At 40.1% G+C, this 21,097-nt stretch overlaps 1 protein-coding gene across 2 annotated transcripts in view; it reads left to right on the top strand.

Moving 5' to 3' along the window:
• The first annotated feature begins 1,002 nt into the window (after positions 1–1,002).
• Positions 1,003–21,097, top strand: part of LOC111154932 (ATPase secretory pathway Ca2+ transporting 1) — a 157,307-nt gene continuing 137,212 nt past the window's right edge. The window contains exon 1 of one of the 2 annotated variants that reach the window (XM_022514888.1): positions 1,003–1,257. In XM_022514888.1, coding sequence (XP_022370596.1) covers positions 1,150–1,257 — 108 coding nt within the window. In that variant the 5' untranslated portion in view covers positions 1,003–1,149. The remainder of the gene's footprint in view (positions 1,258–21,097) is intronic. The other variant, XM_022514889.1, reaches the window with a different exon arrangement.

Genomic DNA, 21,097 nt, shown 5'->3' on the forward strand with positions numbered 1-21,097 from the left:
ATGATTTGGGGATGATGTCTGGCCTGGACTCTACAAGACAGCCCCTCACCAAAGTGGCCAAATGTTCCCATCAAATGAACCAGCTACTACAACGTTAAAAAGGGTAACAAAATAGCAAAGCGTACTTGGAAACTTCGTTCAGACACCCTGTGACTTCTACAGAGCATTAAGAAAATATTGAACTTTCAAATTTTACGATTTCACATACTCTGAGACCACAGACCTCTTACCCAGTTCTCTCTTTAAAAGCATGAATCCTTTGTACAATACTTAGAAAGTAAATGTGTAACATTTTTTTTTCTCCCTTACATTTGGAATAAAGCCTGGGGAAATTTAATGTTTCTGGATTCAGCCTGTGGATTTGAGATAAGGATTCAAGGAGAGAAGCCTTTTAACTCAGAACAGAATCTGTTTGCAGCTATTGTTCAATTAACATAAAGTATCTGTTTACTGGGCATGTTGCATAATGCATGACAGCGTAAACCTAACCTCTTAAGTGCTGAAACTGAACTCCTTGATAACAGTGAAGAGTGAAGCAAATTGTTCATTTTTTTAGAAATCCCCCAAAACAAAGCTTCTTGAGACCGAATGAATCAACACTTTTGAGCTGAGTCACAGCTCAAGGGATGTCCCTGTGTGTGTGCTCATGCTGATAAAAAAAAATCTAGAAGGAAACAGAAAAAAAAAAAAAAAGAACCAACCCACATGTCATGTCCTCTTTAAGAGCCAGAAAAACTGTCAGAAGAATTAAGATAAAACCTCACGAGAGTCTGTGGGTGTGGAAAGTCACCAGCTAGCTAATATTAACATAGCTTGCAACAGAACGCTGTTGCTAGAAATAGGACAATCGCATCACTACCACTAAGCAATTTGCATTCTGTGGACCACCCCCTAAATTCCTCCCGGCTCCTTCTGCCCTTTGGGCATTGCATTTCTGGACGCTCTTAGATGGTGGGTGCTGGAACTTGGCTGTCTGGTTTCATCAGGGACCCTACCCAAAAGAGGAAGCAGCAAGAACATTTGCTTTGTTTGCAGGAAACTGATCGAGCTACAAGCAAATTTTAGACATCTGAGGAATTGTGAAGCTTCTCGACTTCATATGGTTGCTGACAGGGTGGGGCAGACAAGAACCTTCTTACTTTCCTCACCATGGATAATCTGTTGCCTCAGTCTCGATTCTCTTATTTCAAAAAATATCCTCTCCATGCAATTAGGAAATATCTATCGATGCTGAGAAACCAAAAAGCTGAAGAACAGGTATATTTTATTTATATTATCTTTAAGGCTAACCGGTGTTTGCTTTTGGGTGTTGCTTTCATGTGACTTAGTGATTTAGCTTCTGCTGTCTTGCATGTTTATAGGCACAGGTCGGCTCCTGATTGCAGCTATTCGGATTTAGCAATCACAGAAGCAGGCAGGCTTGTGAAGATTTATTTGAACTTGGAACATTTGAATCCTGACATTAAGCTCCAGTTTTATAATGAAACTGTGCGTTTTCTCTTTTTCTGAACAGCTAGACAAAACTACTCTATCAGAGTTAAATTGTAGACTCCTTGAAAGCTTTCTAGGGCTGCAAATACAAATTTTAAAACTATTAATATCTTGACAATGAAAATATTAGACCCTAGAAATAAATTTGTCTTCTTGTGTGTTTTTATGGCTATGTTCATATCACCAGGATTTGCAAAACAAAAAACATTGTGTAGACTATAAATATGATAGTCTCAAATACCACTAATGAGCTATGATAATCGTTCAGAAGTAATTAGTCATTTCTTTAAGTGGAGGGCAGGGTATAGGGCACTGCAGTTTTTAGCCTTTTTAGCCAATCAAAAGTTAGGGGTTCTAGTAGTAAACTCTAGCATGTGGGAGTATAAACATTACCAAAAAATGGTTAAAATGCCTGATGACTTCTTGTTTAAAATCATGCTTTCATCTTATTGTTTTGAAATGTACTTCATTCTAGCCCTTACAATCTATGAGAAGACATTTCTAAAAACTGCATTTCTGAATTGTACCAAACTGTAAGAAGAAATAGCTGTATGTGATCTACTTAAATATGGTGGCTCATTTCGGGAAAAGTATGACCATGGTAAAGGACAACTGTATACCCACATGGAAGAGTCATAAATTGCTTGCACATAATGCTTCTAACTAGAACTGCAAAACTGCATGGGAGATATTAGTAGCATTCTGTATTTGAATGAGATGACCTACTTTAATAAAAACACTTCCAGGAAGTGAAAGCAAAGGTCAGCAGACAGAAAATCCTCTAATGACAGGTTTTCCAAAAAGTCAATGCTTAATTTGGAAGATGAAAATCATCATTACTGTTCCAGAGGAAACTGCTTTTATGCCGTGCTCTAATGATTTTACAAGAGCTGGAAATTCAGAGTGTGCTTACAATGGGTGTTGGGCTGGTCCAGTTTCTCTCTTCCTTAGGCCCCATGTCCCGATTACCAGAGAAATCTTTTGGTTTCCCCAGTTAGCGTGTGCTTGCTTTTGAAGTGGAAAGCCAGAGACCTGGGTGGTGGTCCTCTGAGTTGAGGTCTACCATGCTCATTAAGACCCCATCACAGGCAGGGGGCGCCTGGGTGGCTCAGTGGGTTAAAGCCTCTGCCTTCGGCTCGGGCCATAATCCCAGGGTCCTGGGATCGAGCCCCGCATTGGGCTCTCTGCTCCGCAGGGAGCCTGCTTCCTCCTCTCTCTCTCTCTGGCTGCCTCTCTGCCTGCTTGTGATCTCTGTCTGTGAAATAAACAAATAAAATCTTTAAAAAACAAAAAACAAAACAAAAAAAACCCCATCACAGGCTTCTTCAGGCCTCATTATAGGGGGTGGAGGGGTGTGAGCACTGGGGAGTAGGGAGTGGCTGAAAGGATAGGCTGGAACTGTGGAATGTGGATTAAGTTATCCAGTGTTATGAGTTTTCAGAGCTGTGTCTATAGTGTTTATGCAGTTTATTTACTTTGTTTGTTTAAAAAAAGTTACAAAATGCATTCAGAAGAACATTAGAATATAACATGGATCCTCCAACTTGGACTGGGTGGGTGGTCCCCTCCCCAGTTTCCAACCATTTGGGATGACCTGGCAATCAGGAACGTTATGCTGGTTTTTTAACTTTCTATACAAATTAATGGAGAAATTTAAAAAAAGAAAACACACAACACATTCGGTTCTTTTCTGAAACCAATTAACAGCTCTGCAGACAGACTGTCTCACAGAATTAGAAAAATCAGGTCAGAGTCAATCATGGCTAACCTTGGAAAGCTTGTTGGAATGTTATAAAGAAGGTTAATAATGTCTATAATTTGAGGACCTGCATATCTGTTGTCTCTAATGCCTACAGTCCTGTAATATGGACTCTCAATATAAATAAAGGTGAGGGAAGTAAAACAAAGACCTCAAGAGCCCTTGCCCAAGACCACCTACCTAGAAAGTATTGAAGGAAGATAATTCCTGTCTGCCTGTCTTAAAATTTGACCCATTTGGGGGAGCCTGACTGGCTCAATTGGTAGAGCATGCAACTCGTGATCTCGGGATCATGAGTTCTACCCCCCACACTGGTTGGTAGTTTACTTAAAAGAGGAAAAAAGTTTGACCCATTTTACCATGCTTGATCTCTGACTGATCTGTACTAACACAGCGACAGCGACCCAGCAAACTGCTAATCTTTCTTCTAGAAAGTATTTCTAACACTTCAGATGTTCACATGCCACTGTCATAATTCTTACCATAAGTCTGTGGTGTGACTAACTTCTTAATATTTTTCTATATTTGCATTTAAATCATTTTGCCTTTTTTTTTTTGCTGTTTTTATTATGCACTACATTAATACACTGCATGACCTTCTAGAAGGGGTAGCTGAGCATAACTGAGATATTTTTCACCAATCAGGAAAATGCTTCCTTAGTCGATATTCTCTAAATCCTTTGACCCATGGTGACAACGAACTCCAGAGACATGCCTATCTCTTTCCATCAGATTCCACTGATATGAATAATGGGTAAGGCTGTTAGTGTTCACCTGTTAGAGAACCTGTGCATGTGCACAGTAGCTATGCTGGGGAGAGGCAAGCACACAGCCATGATGCCAATTCCCAGGCAGAATCTTGAACCACATTGCCAAGCAGTTGCCAAGCAAATCACTTACTTTTTAAACTTAAGTTTGTTTGGAAAGAAAATTTTATGTAACTACTATAAATGGAAAACCACTGTCATTTGTTGTAAACAGAAGAGAAACATAAATATAGTAAAAACAAAATAATATTAAATTTTAGCTAGACACAGTTACCTGGGAAACCTCTGAGCCTGAAACCTACTCTTTTAAGATCAGCATCCTACTAGACAACTGAGACATTTCTCCTGGGCAGAGATGGAAGGGACTGAAAAGATAGCCAACTTTCTCAAGTTCAAGGAATTTGTTGTTATTTAATGCAGTGTCTGCAGGCTACCATTGGGTTCCACCCATGTTGTGTTCACCCACTTGGAAATTACTATCCCAGGCACACTATCTGCTTCTTCACCTCTGTGCCTTCAAAGACATGCCTCCCTATAACCTAGAATTCTGTCCTTTAGTGACAACTTGCCCACCTGGGGATCACCTACATCCCTCAAGACCCAGGTTAAATGTGCTCTGTAAAAAACCTTTCTCCAGCTTTGCTAGGGAGAGTAAAGCATAGCTCTTCCTTTTCCAAGATATTCTGTCTGTGTCTAATATGGCTTCTTATTATATTGTGTGTAGTAAGCCGTTTGCTTACATATGTATAAGTGAACCCAGACACATGTGACACAGGGTGGTATCTTGTTCTTTGTTCCCTTGGACCCACCTTGGAGCCTGGTACAGGCCAGTGTAGCAGTGACTCCTAACACAGGCAGATTGCCTATGGAGCACACCTCCTTGCACACCACACCTTCCTACCCATGTCTCACCTGGACCTGGAAGGCCCCCGTATATCTCAGTCAGGGCCATTGTTACACTTGCCTTGTCCACGAATGCTTTCTTATTTAAAGCTTCTCCTCAGGATTCTTTCCCCTTGCACTTGGTGTCATGCTAATTGGTGTGACCTAAGGGCTGGTTTGTTGGGAGTTTTCATCATTATTCTTACCATGATATACCAATCAGTGGGTGGACAGGTTACTTATCAAAGTGATACCAAAGATCTTATCCTTTGCATTCCTAGACTCTATTGTAGCAGCTATTTCATAAAGCCAACTCCTTAAGTAGAAAATTAAGGTAATTAATTAGATGCAGGTGTGGAAGTTTGGGGAAATTAGACAACGAAACACTTCTGAACACCATTATTCAAATGATGGTGATGGTGGTGGTGGTTGGTGGGGGACATAGCCTGAGCCTCAGTGAGCTCTCAGATGAGTTTGGGCAGGTGCATGGACACATTCATGAGGGCATAGATGTCCGAGCTTGTGGGAAAAGTGAGACTTGCAGGCAATATTCTCTTGAGTACTGGAGCCCCAGCAGCCTGTTCTGTGACTCAGGTGACCAAGTGGGACACTGAGTGAGGAGGGGAGAATTTGCTCTACCTCAGGGCAGACTATAGCCTTGGCTTCAGCCCAGTGAGGCCTACAGAGAACTGAGGGCCCTATGAACCCCCACGGAATGTTGCTCTTAGGGAATGCTGCTTTTTTTCTTTTTCTTTTTAAAGATTTTATTCATTTATTTGAGAGAGAGAGAGCCCACATGAGTAGGGGGGAGGGGCAGAGGGAGAGGGAACAGCAGACTCTCCACTGAGCAGGGAGCCCGACATGGGCTCGATTCCAGGACCCTGAGATCATGCCCTGAGCAGATGCTTAAATGGACTGAGCCACCCAGGTGCCCTAGGGAATGCTGCTCTCAGGGGGCAGCACCACTGGTATAGATATTATTCATGGGTGCTAGCATCAAATGACAAGAGAAGACAGTTTGTGAGCTTATATGGGACAGTCTACTCTCTCTCCATTGGTGAGCTCCTCCATTTCCATGGCTCGAACACTACTATTTGCTGCCAACTCCCAAATATTTATCCCCAGTGCACTTCAGCCTTGCATATACAGTTGCCTATTTGACATCTCCATCTGACTGTCTCATCCATTTGGCAGACTGAAGGAACTCAGAAGCTCTGTCCTCAAACCTGCTACTCCTACTCCTCAGGTCCATCAGTCAGCATGAAAGCTCAAACCACAAACATGGGAGTTGCCTTGGTACTTCCCCCTCTTCCTTACCTCCCCTTTGCAATCTCGCTCTCTCTCTTTTTTTAAAATTGTATTCATTTATTTGACAGAGAGAGATCACGAGTAGGCAGAAAGGCAGGCAGAGAGAGAAGGGGAAGCAGCCTCCCTGCCGAGCAGAGAGCCAGATATGGGGTTTGATCCCAGGACTCTGAGATCATGACCTGAGCTAAAGGCAGAGGCTTAACACACTGAGCCACCCGGGTGCCCCAAGAGCAAAGTTTCTAATGTTCAAATGCAATCCAAATATTTAACAACCAATTTTGAGGTTATTCATTAAGTAACCCAGCAAGAAATAAAAATCCAGTGACCCTGTTTGAGCTAGAAACCTCTTCTTAAGCCATTGAAAAGAGACTTTAGAACAACCTCCAACAATACTTCTAAGTTCTAAACCTTCTACGTTCTAATACTAAGGTTCTAAACCTTAATTAAAATATACCTACTGTTCATGCCCCCTGGTCCTCAAAGACCACTCTCCTCATTTTAACCAGATTCATCAGAGCAGGTCTTGAGCCAGATACACCTGCTGTGACTGCAGTAGTGTAGTTTTGGCTCATTTTATAAACATTTGAATACAGCTCTTTCTACTCATTGAGACTGTGAATATCACAGAGGGGCCGCCTATTTCATTTCTATATTTTTATTCCTTATAAATATGCTGCACACACAATATAATATGAGAAAAATTGCATAATAAAGGAATGAAGGGATTGCATTAGACAAGATGACCAAGCAGAGCTCTACTATGCTCCGAATTCCATCCCACCCAGGTCAACATTTTTTGTCCATATTTATATAAGGACATCCACAATAACATGATTATGTTTTCTGATAATAAGAATATAGAAAGACAGTAAAAAAAAATTAAGTGGATTGATTTTGTTGGAAGATATTATACCAGTTCAATGGTCAAATTCCAGTATATATGTGTCAGACACACACACACACACACACACACACACACACACACATATATAAATAATACAGGTATGTATTGTATATATGTTCCTGGTCTCAAAGGCCAGTCTTCTTATTTCAAGCAGAGTCCCTGTTCAATAAGCAAGACATGTCAAGTTATCTAGCTCATAGATGATATTTCTTGTTCAGAAAGAAGTCTTTCTATCCAACAGAGCAAAGCACCATCAGCTTGGATCACCCCCAATCCTTGTCTATGAATTAACCATCCTGTGTTTTCTGATGCCTCATCTGTGGGACACATAGAAGAAGAGATTCAAGTCCGTGAGCCTATTGCAGGGCAGGATAAATTGAAGGACAAGAGCTCAAACGAGTAGACTCTTCTCTGTCTTAGTCTTTCATCAGGAAGATTTATTTGTTATTGACAAGTTGTCCTTCAAGCGTTACCCGCCCTCTGGACTCAGCCTATAGAATCCTCTTCTCTTTGTTTAGTAGTCATAGTCCCCCTTTCTATATCTCTGCGAAGACTCACAATAGACCCTGGAAAGAGCACTGAACTTGGGGTCAAACAGGCAAAATCCAGCACTGATCCAAATGAGCTGTATGACCTTAGACAAACCTCTTAACCTCTAGTTTCACAACCATAAAACAGATTGTACAGTTTTCCCTAGATCTTGCCAGCCTCCATTTACTAAAAATAACCCCATTTTCACCATATCTTGCCCTCCCCTGCATCACAGTATCTCGGGCCCCCACCTCCCCAACCTCCACATTCACTCATTCAGTTCTGCATATGTCTCACCTACTACGTGCCTCATTTATGTTTGGCACTGGATTAAAATAGCAAGCGAGAACAGTCACGTTCCCTGCACCGGGGGGAACAAGATTTTCACTTAAAGTAGAAAATTCTGACTGCTAAGAGGAACTTGGATTGTAGGGTAGTGAGAGAATGCAGGCACACAACTTCAAGTGCTGTTGCCATGGTCCAAGCAAGAGAGGGTGACACAGCAGGGTTGGCAGGTGAGGATGGAGGGTTTGGACAGTATTTTAGAAGTAGAATCGACTAGTCTTGTTAAGAGATTGCAAAGGGGGTGCCTGGGTGACTCAGTGGGTTAAGCCTCTGCCTTCGGCTCAGGTCATGGTCTCAGGGTCCTGGGATGGAGCCCCGCATCGAGCTCTCTGCTCAGCGGGGAGCTTGCTTCTCCCTCTTTCTCTGCCTGCTGCTCTGCCTACTTGTGATCTCTCTCTCAGTCAAATAAATAAATAAATAATTTTTATAAAAATACAAAACTATAAATTAAAAAAAAATTAAGAACTCCCTTCACACTCCCCCAAAAAATGCATGTTGAGGTTTGAAACATTACATAAGTATTTTGAGTGGCTGATGCAGGCTCCAAGGGAAATGATGTAATTTTCACTGCAGCTTGGTTTAAGAAATGTTAAGAGGCTTTAGTTCCTTAAAGTGAGTTGGTTATATCTTGAGCATAAACCAAAGTTATCCATTTCTTAAAGCCTCTTTAAAAAAGTCATGAAATACTATTGATAGTTCAAATGACATCTCAGGGGGAGATTAAAGGCATTTGGCCCATGTCCTTGTGCTTGGGTAGGAAAAAAGCTTTTATCCTCCAGAACCAAGAGGGAAAGATTATCTGGGAGAATGTAAGATAGAGGGCAGAGATTCCACCACACTCCCCTGCAGAAATTCACGTGATTATATGTAGGTAACACCAGCAGTTAAATTGCTATAATAATATGAAGCTGAACCTTAATACTGCTGACTATTAAATGTGATGTTAAAAGTTGAATTGTTTTATCGTGGTAATTATGACAGTCACCTTTATCTGAAGGGAGAAAATTACAAAGAAAAAAGGAGCTAATTACAAATAAAAAAGGAAAAAAACCTCCAGTGGTTTTCTCCATGTCTTCATCCATTCAGGCTGCTATAACAAAATGTCATACACTGGGTGGCTTATAAACTACGAAAATATTTTTCTCACCATTCTGGAGGCTGAAAGTCTAAGGCCAAGGGGCTGGCAGTTTCCATGTTTGGTGAAAGCCGGCTTCCTGGTTGCAGACTGCGGGCTTCTCAGTTGTATCCTCTTGTGGTGGAAGGAGAAGGAACTAACTCTTCAGGGTCTCATTTTTAAGGGAATGAATCCCATGCAGGAGGACTCCATCCTCATGACCTAATCACCTCCCAAAGGCCCCCTCCTAATACCATCACACTTGTGGGGGATAGTGAGGTGGGAATTCAACATATGAATTTGGGATGGGGGGACACAAACATTCAGTCTGCAGCTCTCCAAAACCTTCAAGATGCCTGAGAATTGTAATTGATAACTTGACTTTCTAGTCATTGGCACCCACTCCCAAACTTGTCTTATTCTTCCCCTCTCCCAAACTTGTCTTCTCTGTCTGAGAAAATGCCACCATACACCTATTATTCTGGCAGAGATCTAGGAGCCATCTTCGGCATTTTCTCTTCCCTCAGTCAATATCTAATTTATTGCCAAGTCCTTTCAGTTCTACCCCAATCTATCTGTCATCTTCTCTCTCACCCACTTAGCCCTGAAGCCATCATTACCTCTTGTCTGAAATATTGTAACAGCGTTCTTACCGGTCCCCCTCTGTCCACTGCTGCCCATCTAAGCAGTTCTTCACCCTACAGCCAGAGAGGTCTTCTGGAGACCAAACCTGATAGGAAATTCCCCAGCCCCATGCTTACATTCTTTCATTGGCTTCTTTCTACTCACTTGTAGGACAAAGACAAAGTTGCCCAACACCGTGGGCCTTGTGTGGTCTGGCCCTGATCTTCTCTCTAGCTGCATGCTTATCTTGCCTCCTTTTGCTCTCTGCGCCAGCCCCAGCAGAATACCTTCTTCCACATCTCCCTGTTCCTCTACGACTCCCCAGCCAGGTCTTTGTTCCAGTTGTCCCCTCACTATCCTCCCTTAGTATCTACTCTTCCTTCAGACCTTAATTCAATCTTAAGTCCTTTTGCACAGCCTTTCCTAAGACTGTTTGTGGGGGTGTTTGATTCCCAGTGTGTCCTGGATGACTAGCAAAGTGCCTTTTAGATGGAAAGCACTGTGAATATAAGTTTGTGGAATTGGTTCACGGGATGGGGGCATGGTCAATAGTGGGGAAGGGATTAGGGGGATGATAAATGCTATCCTGAGACAGAAGTGCTTGAAAGAATCCTGGATGTTAGCTTTTGAGAGGAAGAAATTTAAGACATGGTTGTTTTTTGTATGTATTTGTTTCTTGTGTGTTTCACAAGAACTGTAGGGCTAATTTATAGGGAAGAATGGTGGTGCGTTTCAGATGTTCCAGAGGAAATAACCATGAAATAACCCTGAAAGAAATTCAGGGAAAGGTTGTGATATAATCATAAGGATAAACTTTCTAAAAATAAGAGGTAGAGGAATGGGTCTCCTTTTGCAGAGGGCAAGTATCTCCTTGGGGGATGTTGTAGTGATGGTTTCTCCATGATGAAAGAGAAGACTAAATGACTTGTCAGACCCCTTCCAGCCCCAAGATGCTAGTGCAGTGAGCAATAGAAAGGTGGACAATTTGGATACCTAAGGATCAAAGAAAAGGTACAGGCTTACCAGTTAGAATTTGTTTGTTTTATATGGTCATTGGTAAATCCTCCACAATCTGAGCACGTTTCTCTGGAATCTAAGGTCAAAAAAGACAGAATCAAATGTCTTTGGCGATTCAGGTAGCATGTATCAGTCTATCAAGGGGAGGAACTATAACTACATCCAGAAAAACACCTCTGGTGAAAAGCTAATGCACCAGTGACTAGATTTTCTGAGCCCAAGTGAGCACTGAACTACTTGTACCCATAGTTTTATAGGGTGTGTGTGTGTGTGTTTTAAAGATTTATTTATTTATTTGACAGAGATACTGAGAGAGAGAGAGAGATCACAAGTAGGCAGAGAGGCAGGCAGAGAGAGGGAAGCAGGCTCCCTGCTGAGCAAAGAACTGGATGTGGGGCTTGATCCTAGGACCCTGGGATCATGACCTGAGCCAAAGGCAGAGGCTTAACCCACTGAGCCACCCAGGCACCCCAGTTTTATAAGTTTTAAAACCCCCTCCAGGATAAGGATAAATAACTTAGTATACCTTGTAGTCATTGATGAACAGGGGCCAAGAAATTTCAGGTTATTTTGTTGCATTTTAACCATTGTTTTGTTTTGTTTTGTTTTCCTTCGCCTTAATATCAAGCCCCTTCTAAAGCTTCCATTCCCTTTTCCTGCATTTAACGCTAACAAGTTCATGCTTATTATGATCCCATCTGAAGGTGTTCCATTCTTCTTGTCTATATTATCATAGATCATCTATCACTTTTATAAAGACTTAGACATAAACGGAGATACCTGGACCCTGAGTTGACTTCTGAGCTATTTCTAATCCTGTTCCCTGCTCCTAAACTTTCCTAATCTACTGCACAGATGCCTTTGAAACACAGGAGTCAGTAAATGGGTAAACACCAAAACCTTTGTCTTGGAAAAAAGCACATTAACTCAAATGTTAGTTGACCCTTTTTTGTGGGCTACAATGCAGCTTTTTACGCACATTCCTAAACTTGCTGTCCTATTCTACTTCTCAGTTTGTCTGCAACATTTTATTTGCTAACTGTTGTTCAGAATGGAAGATGACGTATTTTTTCACCTCGTACGACAGTTCCATGCTTTAACAGAAAAAGAAATGAACTGCCCACATATGTTGTGCTGTTCACAATTTGCTGTGAAGAGAGCAGAAAAAAATGCTGGAATTAGTTCTCTCCTGCAAATTCATTTCCAGGCAGCAATTCATAAGGCTATTTGAAGATGTGCAGCTTGGATTATATGTTCTAGAATAAGGAATTTTACAGTTTTATTAGATGCCTGCTATGTGCCAGGAACTTGGCAAGTTTCTTTATATACATTGTCATTTAATCCTCACAATAACTTGACAAAATTGGTGGGATTATCCCCTAATTTTAGGGGTGAGAGAACTGAGGTTTAAAGAAGTGAGATCACTTGGGACATATTCATAAGTGATGACAGTAAGATTTTATCTCCAGGTTTGCTGGTCTGTCTGACTCCAAATTCACTGACTCTGATTTACTACCTCATGGTGAGATACTTAAGACTGACAGGGTCCTTTTCTCCCCTTCTTCCCCTCGCTCTTCCCTTTCTTCCTTTTTTCCTTGGTATTAGGTTTTATTTCATTTATTGAGGATACAGGGGTTAAAAATAAAAAGTGTAACTATTCTGCAAGGAAGACACCTTAAATCCTCTTAGGTAGAGATCCATGTTTCTGAGCAGTATTAAAAAACAAAATTCAACTGAGTAAATTTTAAGGACTTTATTGACTTTATTCATTGATTCATGAATTGGGCAGCATCCCATTTAGCTGATAAAAGCTCTGTGGAGCTGTACAAAATGAAAGACTTTTACAGGCAGAAGGAAGAGGGACAGGAACTTATGCTAGTGAAGAGTGGATCAGTTGTGGCAAGGTCATCTTCCTTCAGGGGACGGCAGGGGTCTATCAGGCAGATTACCTCACTAGTGCTGACCAGGTAATTCCAGATTGACCGATTTAAGATTCCATTCCTGGGAGATTTGCTGAAACTGTAACTAAGTTGGGTATTAAATCTCAGTTTGGTGACATGGGCTTAGCATAAGTGATTCCATTTGGGTACTGTTGTCTCTTTCATGACGATTCCGCCACACACACACACACCCTCCCCCGCTTTTGACAAGACTTTCAACCTGAGAGATGTGGTTCAAATTCAAGGCATTGGTGCCACTCCTAGCTACTATTCTGACGTTCTTGCAATTTTTGTTGATCTTCTGTGTAGTATTCACAGCTCATGATGTCTTTCTTTCTTTCCTTTTTTTTTTTTTTTAAGATTTTATTTATTCATTTGACAGACAGAGATCACAAGTAGGCAGAGAGGCAGGCAGAGAGAGAGGAGGAAGCAAGCTCCCCGCTGAGCAGAGAGCCCTTCGTGGGACTGGATCCCGGGACCCTGGAATCACAACCCGAGCAGAAGGCAGAGGCTTTAACCCACTGAGCCACATGGGCACTGCTCGTGTTGTCTTTCTGCTGAATCTTTGTGGTATTCACAGGGTATGACTTCAGGTTCACATTTTTTAAGTTGGTAATTCTCTTTCCTCCTATTCTGATGTTCAAGTCTTAGGGAGGTCGTTTTAAGTGGCTGGGAACAGGCATTAAAGGCTTTTGAGAGAATACAGCACACCAGGAAGGCTACTATGATTACCATAAGCAGGAGAATTCTCAATGTCTGGGATGTACTTTGGAGCCATGTTCCCCCCAAGACTCAGAACAAACAAAATCACATAAGTTGAAGAAACACCCCATTGAAGGAGTCACTTTCTTAAGCCAAGTGGCTTATTCAGTGATCTTATGTAGCTGATTTTCAACTTCCCCAGAAGTGTTAATCTGAGTGCACCTAGTGGTGTTTGCCACAGACACCTCCTTGCTCAGCTAAAAGATAATCAAAGGCTATTCTATTATCAGGAACAACCTTGGTCAGAGAGTCTAAGGATTTTTGTTGGACAGCTGTTGCTTTAGCAACACATTTTGCAATATTTCCAAGAGTTAAGGAGAGGTTCCTCTTTTTTTTTTTTAAATAAAGATTTTATTTATTTGACAGCAGAGAGGGAACACAAGCAGGGTGAGTGGGAGAGGGAAAAGCAGACTCCCTACTGAGTAGGGAGCAGGGCTTGATCCCAGGACCCCAGGATTGTGACCCAAGCCGGAGGCAGACACCTAATGACTGAGCCACCCAGGTGTCCCTAAGAAGAGGTTCCTGGTCATAGCCTCATTTGCACTTACTCCTAGCTGGAGGAAGAGTGATCTACCAAAAGAAGCTGATTTTGAATCATGAATGTTTCCTGGTAATTTCCACTTGAGTCTGTGGCTCATGACTGGGAAAAGTGACAGCCATGGAGGCTTGTACAAATTTAAGGGTATATAAGCCACACAGGAAATTTTATTCTGGTCACCCTTTTCTTTGTACAGAGCCTAGATGCAATGTTCCCAGGTTTGGGATTGTTAACCAGAGACAGGGAAATGGACTCTGAGGGTTAGGGAGTCTGACATGATAGAAAGGGGGCTAAGTTCTAAAGAACTGTTCCAGAGAAACTGAGGCATTAGAAATTAGGGAGAAGTCTATGATGGGCAGAACTACATGGTCACCAACATCATGACAAATCAATAGTCATTTGTAGCTTGGATTACTCCCCTTTGCAATGGCCCAAGATATGTGAACAGTGGCATTATTTTTCCAGGCCAGAGCAAAAGGTGGACAAAGAATCACAAAGACCTTCATGGTGTAAGAATTAAGAAAAGGATGGTCAGAGAGGGAAGAAGGAATGGAAAGAAATGTTCTTGATCCTCTTGATCCCATGTCTTGTAAGGAAGCAGGCTACCTTGATGTCAGCTGCTTCTCTTCCTGGTCATTTTTTATTTGGAAGTGTCCAGCTAGAGTGCCATTCCTAGAGTCTGAAGGGAACCTTTTTTAGTTGGGAGATATGGTCCCAAAGTTCAAGTCCCTGAAGTTTGACTGACATGGGTAGAAAGTAGGATCTGGTATAGCCCCTTCCAAGGAGATTTGAGATAGTCTTTGTTCTTAGTAATTCCAATTCAGCAAAATGGGAGAAAATTGAAAGTCTCTGCTGAGCAGGGAGCCCAACGTGGAGCTTGATCCTGGAATCATGACCTGAGCCGAAGGCAGATGCCCCACCGACTGAGCCACCCAGGCACCCCACCCCCATTTTAAAAAAAATATTTATTTATTCATTTGAGGCAGAAAGCATGGGACAGAGGGGCAGAGGAAGAGGGAGAGGGAGACTCTCAAGCCGACTCCTCACTGAGCACAGAGACTGATGCAGGGCTCAAGTCCACCTAAGATCATGACCTCAGCTGAAATCAAGAGTTGGACACTCAACTGAGCCACCCAGGTGCCAAAAAAATGGTTATGGTAAGGCTAATTTGTTTGTATTAAACTTGGCCTGGTTATTTACATAAATGCAGCAATAATAGCAATTGATAATATACACTTTTTTGAAGCCAGTTCTGTTGGAATTTTACATAAGGAATCTCCAACTAAACTCTTAAAACCTTTTGAGGCCAAGAAGTCAAACCACAGACTCCCCATCAGATTTTACTGGCAATATCTATAGCTTGGGTGAATTCCTCTCTTCTCAAGGTCCACAAAATATCCTCAGGTTCCTGGGCCTGCCAGGAAGTGACCTTCCCTACTCATCTGGTAAATCTGCCGGGAACCCTGTAAGCAAGGCACCAGTCATTTTTTCCAAGGGGCTTTATTGGTTCCATAAAATCAAACTTAGGTCTTTAAAGCTATCTGGTCATCTCTGAGTGTCTCTCAAATATGACATTCCAGTGAAGCCTTGGCAATATAACCAGTGTTTCCAGTGGTGTCCTGTTACAAGGAGAAGAGATTCTTACTGAACTAATGTAAATAACTAACTGTATTGCCATGAAAAGAATACTCAAGAGTTTCTGAATTCTGGAGGGATTAGGTAGGAAAGAAAAGTAAATGTTTTATATTTGTTTGCCAAGTTATATCTTACCAAATTGCTGTGAGTCATAGATCACTTAAGAGAAAAGATTTTTTTAAATCTGGAAAAAAAAAATTAAGGAACCAGCATTGTTACAGAGAAAAAGTCACACAAATTTATGTTTATTCAAGTCCTGCATAGTTAATAGTTGTTCTGCTTAAATCCAGTTTTTCCATTAGTTCTGCAAATTCTTACCCAGTTCACTTTTATGATCTTAAAGTTATTAAAAACCTGTGATTGTCAAGTCCTTACCACAAATTTCCTTGACGATGAAGCGCTACTGCAGAAGCCTCAGAGTAAAATAGTAACTTTAAGTGACAAAAGACTTTAAAATGGCCATGGTTAAAGACCTAATGACATGGCATTATAATGCAACTGACAAAGAAATTTGGTTATTTCTGTGACATACAACATTTTAATATAACAACTAGAATTACGACTGATATACCAGGACATATCAGATTCCTAGGAATTTCATATCATTTCTCAATACATCTATAAAAATATAGCTAAGAAAATCTGGCATCATTTCTCATTTGTTAATCCTTCTCATGTAATTTAACAAATCAAATAAACCTAATTAGTTTAACATCTCTCTTTTTATAAGAAGAGAGAAAAAGTCATTTGCAAATTTTTAGGGATCCTTTGCAAAATCCCAAACTTACTTCCAGCTCAAAAGACTTCCTTTAGAAATTTGATTTTGGGGCGCCTGGGTGGCTCAGTGGGTTAATGCCTCTGCCTTCGGCTCAGGTCATGATCCCAGGGTCTTGGGATCGAGTCCCATGTTGGGTTCCCTGCTCACAGGGAGCCTGCTTCTCTGTCTCTCTCTTTGCCTACCTCTCTGCCTACTTGTGATCTCTGTCAAATAAATAAATGAAATCTTAAAAAAAAAAAAAGAAATTTGATTTTGGGGAAGTTTGTCAAAAATACCAAAGATTTAAAAACACTTGGTCAAATAGGACCATAGGTTTCTGTGAAACAATACTTAGTTACCCATTTAATCATACTGCTAATTACAGATTTTCCAGGTAAATACAGAAAGTTAAATTGTTATAAACAAAACAAAACCTTCACTCTTTTAATAGAGAAGAGACACTTTTCTTAAGTAATGAAAGACCTGGTAAAGACAACAATACAGGGAACTCTTTGGACAAAACACAGAATCTTTGTTTTCCAGGTAGATTACTTAAAAAGTAAAGAAAAACCTTTTACAATCTCATATCAAGAGCAGACCAATGGTCCAGGAAAGCCTTATCCTGAAAGCGGATGAAAGAAAATTAAGTTTTAATTTTATTTAAGCATAAGTATATTATTGATATCAAATCTTATTTGAAAAATAAGTCCATTCAATTTTAAAGTTTTTAAAAAATATTTTTATTTATTTATTTGACAGACAGAGATCACAAGTAGGCAGAGAGGCAGGCAGAGAGAGAGAGGGAAGCAGGCTCCCTGCTGAGCAGAGAGCCAGATGCAGGGCTTGATCCCAGCACCCTGAGATCTTGACCTGAGCCGAAGGCAGAGGCTTTAACCCACTGAGCCACCCAAGCGCCCCAAGTCCATTCAATTTTAGTCAACCTAACTACACAAGGTAAAACTCTCTCTTTTTTAAACGACCAGGACAAATTTATTTATTAATTTTTCCCTTAAAAAGAACACATCTCTATACCTCAATTTCTCTCAGCAAAAAACACACATCCTAGTTTCCTTTCACAGAATTGTTTCCCTCAAGTAGCATATCCCTCAGTTACATATATTAGAATTTTTACTCCTTAGTATTTGAATTTCTGGCGAAAATGAAGCAAACAATTGTGAACAATCTATTAGACCAGCATTCAATACACTGGCAAATTTATGAACAGATTTCATAATGTCTAGAAACATATGCTTCCTTGTAGTAAATTTTCTAGTGTGGCACAAGATATGTCTACCAACAAACCCAAATATCTTTAGTTCCTTTGTAATAAGAAACCAAAAGTAGGTAAGTTATATTCACTAAATAATATTTCACTATTTTTTCTTATTTGGAAATAGTCTTGATAGTCAATGAATTTAACCTAACTCATCATTTCAGTTAGCAAAACTTTAAAAAAGTTTCAAGTAACCAGAAAGATTTTGGAGACTGTTTTCTAGATAGGATATCATAAAACATAATTATTGCTGAAAAGTTCACCAAGAAACTCTTAGCCCATTTACAAATATTTATTTCTATAGTTTATCTGCTATTCAATTCAGTTGTTCTTAGCAATTATGTTTAGACTACCCAAGAAAACTTCATGAGACATTAGACAAAATCAGCCATCATCTCATGCTTTTTTTTCTTTTTTGCTGACAAATTATATAAGAAATAACATGAACTCATTTGATATTTAATAAACCTAGTTAGAATAAAAGTATTATATTTAATGATGATTCCAAAGACATGCCTGTTTCAATTAAATTTACACTGGTTTTTATTACTAAAGATTAATCCTAGCTCATGTGAACTTGAAAAACATTTGGGTTAAGTTCCCATCACATTTCTGAGAGTTTCAGGAATACTTAATTCATATAAGTGCTTAATTTTCCTTAAGCCAATTAAATAGGAGTTTTAATATTTAATTTTTAATATTTAATTTAAACATTTAATAAATGTTTTACAAATTAATTTTGGAAATACCACCCAGACTTAGGAAAATACTATACATTACAAAACATTTTGTATACAGACACACATAAGCATACAGATAGATATAAGCAGAGAACTTTTATTTTCAGCTATAAAATTTTAGCCAAATAATACAAACCTCTTTATTTTTTTTAATTGTTAACTTTGTTTACTTTCTTAAAGTTTGTTTTTTCATTGTTTACTTTTTAAGTAAGCTCTACACTCACCGTAGGGCTTTAACTCACAACCCCGAGATCAAGAGTCATGTGTTCCACAATCTGAGGCAGCCAGGTGCCCCCAAAACTCATTAGTTATACATGAAGTTGGATTCAAATTGTATTGCTGGCAGAAGAGTTTATCTGATCAGATAGCTAAGTTTTATTTGTTTGTTTATACTAATATTGTGAAGAAGACAAGATAACTATCTTAGGTGAATAAAAAATTCACTTAAGTTCCAAACAGACTTTCCCCCTTTTTTCCTTCCATGAGAATTTCCTCCCTGAAATATGCTTTTCAAGAGATGGCCTAGATAAAAGTTCCTGAAGAAGACCAGGTAGGATATTTACATCTTAAAAGCACAGGGAAAGAATGTAAGTTCCTCTAAAAATAATTTTTGCTTCTGAAAGCCAGATTTTTTAGAAAAATTAGGAGCCTTTTGAGATAAATAGGGGAGGTTTGGGGATTGGTAAAAAGGATAGGTAGACTTTGAATTGTTTTTATTGCCGTATTTCTGGTTTTGCAACATTTTCTAAGATACAGACAGTTGTGGGGCACCTGGGTGGTTCAGTCGTTAAGTGTCTGCCTTTTGCTCAGGTCAAGATGCTGGGGTCCTGGAACTGAGCCCCGCATGCAGCTCCTTGTTCAGCAGAAGCCTGCTTCTCCCTCTCCTACTCTCCCTGCTTGTATTCCCTCTCTTGCTGACTCTCTCTCTCTCTTCAAATAAATACAAAACAAAATCTTTTTAAAAATTGCTTTTAATTCCTCAAAAACTGGGTTGTAGCCTAAATAATATCAAGGGCCTGAACCATTCATCCAAATACATTATCTTTAGTTTGCTCCTTTATGTCAGGGAGATCTTCAACTAATATGGAAATCAAAAAGATTCTTACATTCTGGATTTAGAGCTTTGTTTTGGAATGTTTTAGTAAATCCTTTCACAAAGACTTCAGAAAGTTTATTTCCCTCTGGGTACATTTAGCTTAGAAAAGGCATTTAAGGAGTTCTACCAGGCTCTGAATATCCGCTTCCAATTTGGCCAATTTCTGACCACAGAGAAACTTTGAAAAAAAATCCTTTCAGATACCTTCTCAGTTTTCAGCTGGAATAAAGAGTAAATATACCTGGCAGTATGGAACAATCCCTTGGATGTAAGAGGCCTCCCCAAAGATGGTACCAAAGATATTGTCCTCCCAAGATCCAGAGCCACTCCCGTAGACAGCCAAAAAAAGACTTGGATAATTTCTCCAAGGGCTGGCACCTGTTTGGTAGAACCCTAGCCACACACGGCGTTTAACCCACGTTTCTGTCCAGCCATACCTAACCACAAATGGGGTACAACCCACATTCCTATCTGGCTATATTTTGGGGTCCTCAACCTGACGGTTACCAAGTGAAGTTCTCAGGACACAAAATGAGACAAATAAGAAGGTCATGGCTGTCTCTGGATTTTGAGAGGAAGGGACAACATGAAATTTTTTATTTTCCTCCTTCCACCAGGCATGGTAGACAGAGATTTGGGAGAGCTGACTCTGGTAAGAATTCTCACCCTTTGCTGGCTTCTGCCAACTTTTTCCAGGATCCCATCTATAGGTTCCAGGATTTACCAGAATTTGGTAAGTTTTTCCATTTATTTTTAATTTCCCTTGGCTGTTGAAGGGAAACTGTAATCTCTAAACTGTAGCAGTTTACCAGAAAATCCTTCAGAGTCCTGTTGACCCTGGAAGAAGCCATATAGGAGGTCAGATATGGGGCATCTGGAAGACCACTGCCTTGGTGGAGTTTTATTAATAGTCTTGTAGTCTCTTCAGAGTGCAAAGACAATTCAGACTGTGGATTACTAGAATGCGTACTCAAATAAAGGAAGATAGACGGGAGCAGTAGGAGTTAAGTCAGTCTTACAGTCTTTTGTTTTGGGTGTCTCTTATAGTTTTAATTTTACATTAGCCTTTTGCAACAAATCTTCAATGAAGCTACTTTGGAATTTTGAAGTATTTTGGAGGCTTCTTCTTCTTTTTTTTTTTTGGAGGCTTCTGTATGCCAATTAAAGTAGGTATCCAATTCTGTTTGTTTGATTTAGGAACCCTTACTTTCAAGTACACTTCTTAAATGAACAATCTCATGTAATTGGTATAGTCCCCATAATGGCCATTGTAATTCTAGGTTGTTTTTAGTGAGACTGACATTTTTGTAGAAATCTACAGTTTCTGGGACCATAGTTCTTAGACATAAAATAAGCAGGTGAGCTAGAAGGTGGCACACTGAATTCTTTGGAACTTAAGGATCCTATTTCTTTAGCTACACCTTGGGTCTCTGGGAAACAAATTAATACCTAAGAGGGATGTGATACTAGGATAGGGAATGTGTGGTGTTTTATGGTGTACCTTATTGCAGAGAAATTTTCTTGAAGTTGGCAGATGACCTATTGTCAGTCTAACCTCTTCCATGACCAACTTATCCTAATATGGGAGTCTCAAAATTAAGTGATGAGCATTCG

Source organism: Enhydra lutris, unplaced genomic scaffold, assembly GCF_002288905.1.
Source record: "Enhydra lutris kenyoni isolate GAN:26980312 unplaced genomic scaffold, ASM228890v2 scaffoldscaffold39, whole genome shotgun sequence".
NCBI classification, from domain to species: domain Eukaryota; kingdom Metazoa; phylum Chordata; class Mammalia; order Carnivora; family Mustelidae; genus Enhydra; species Enhydra lutris.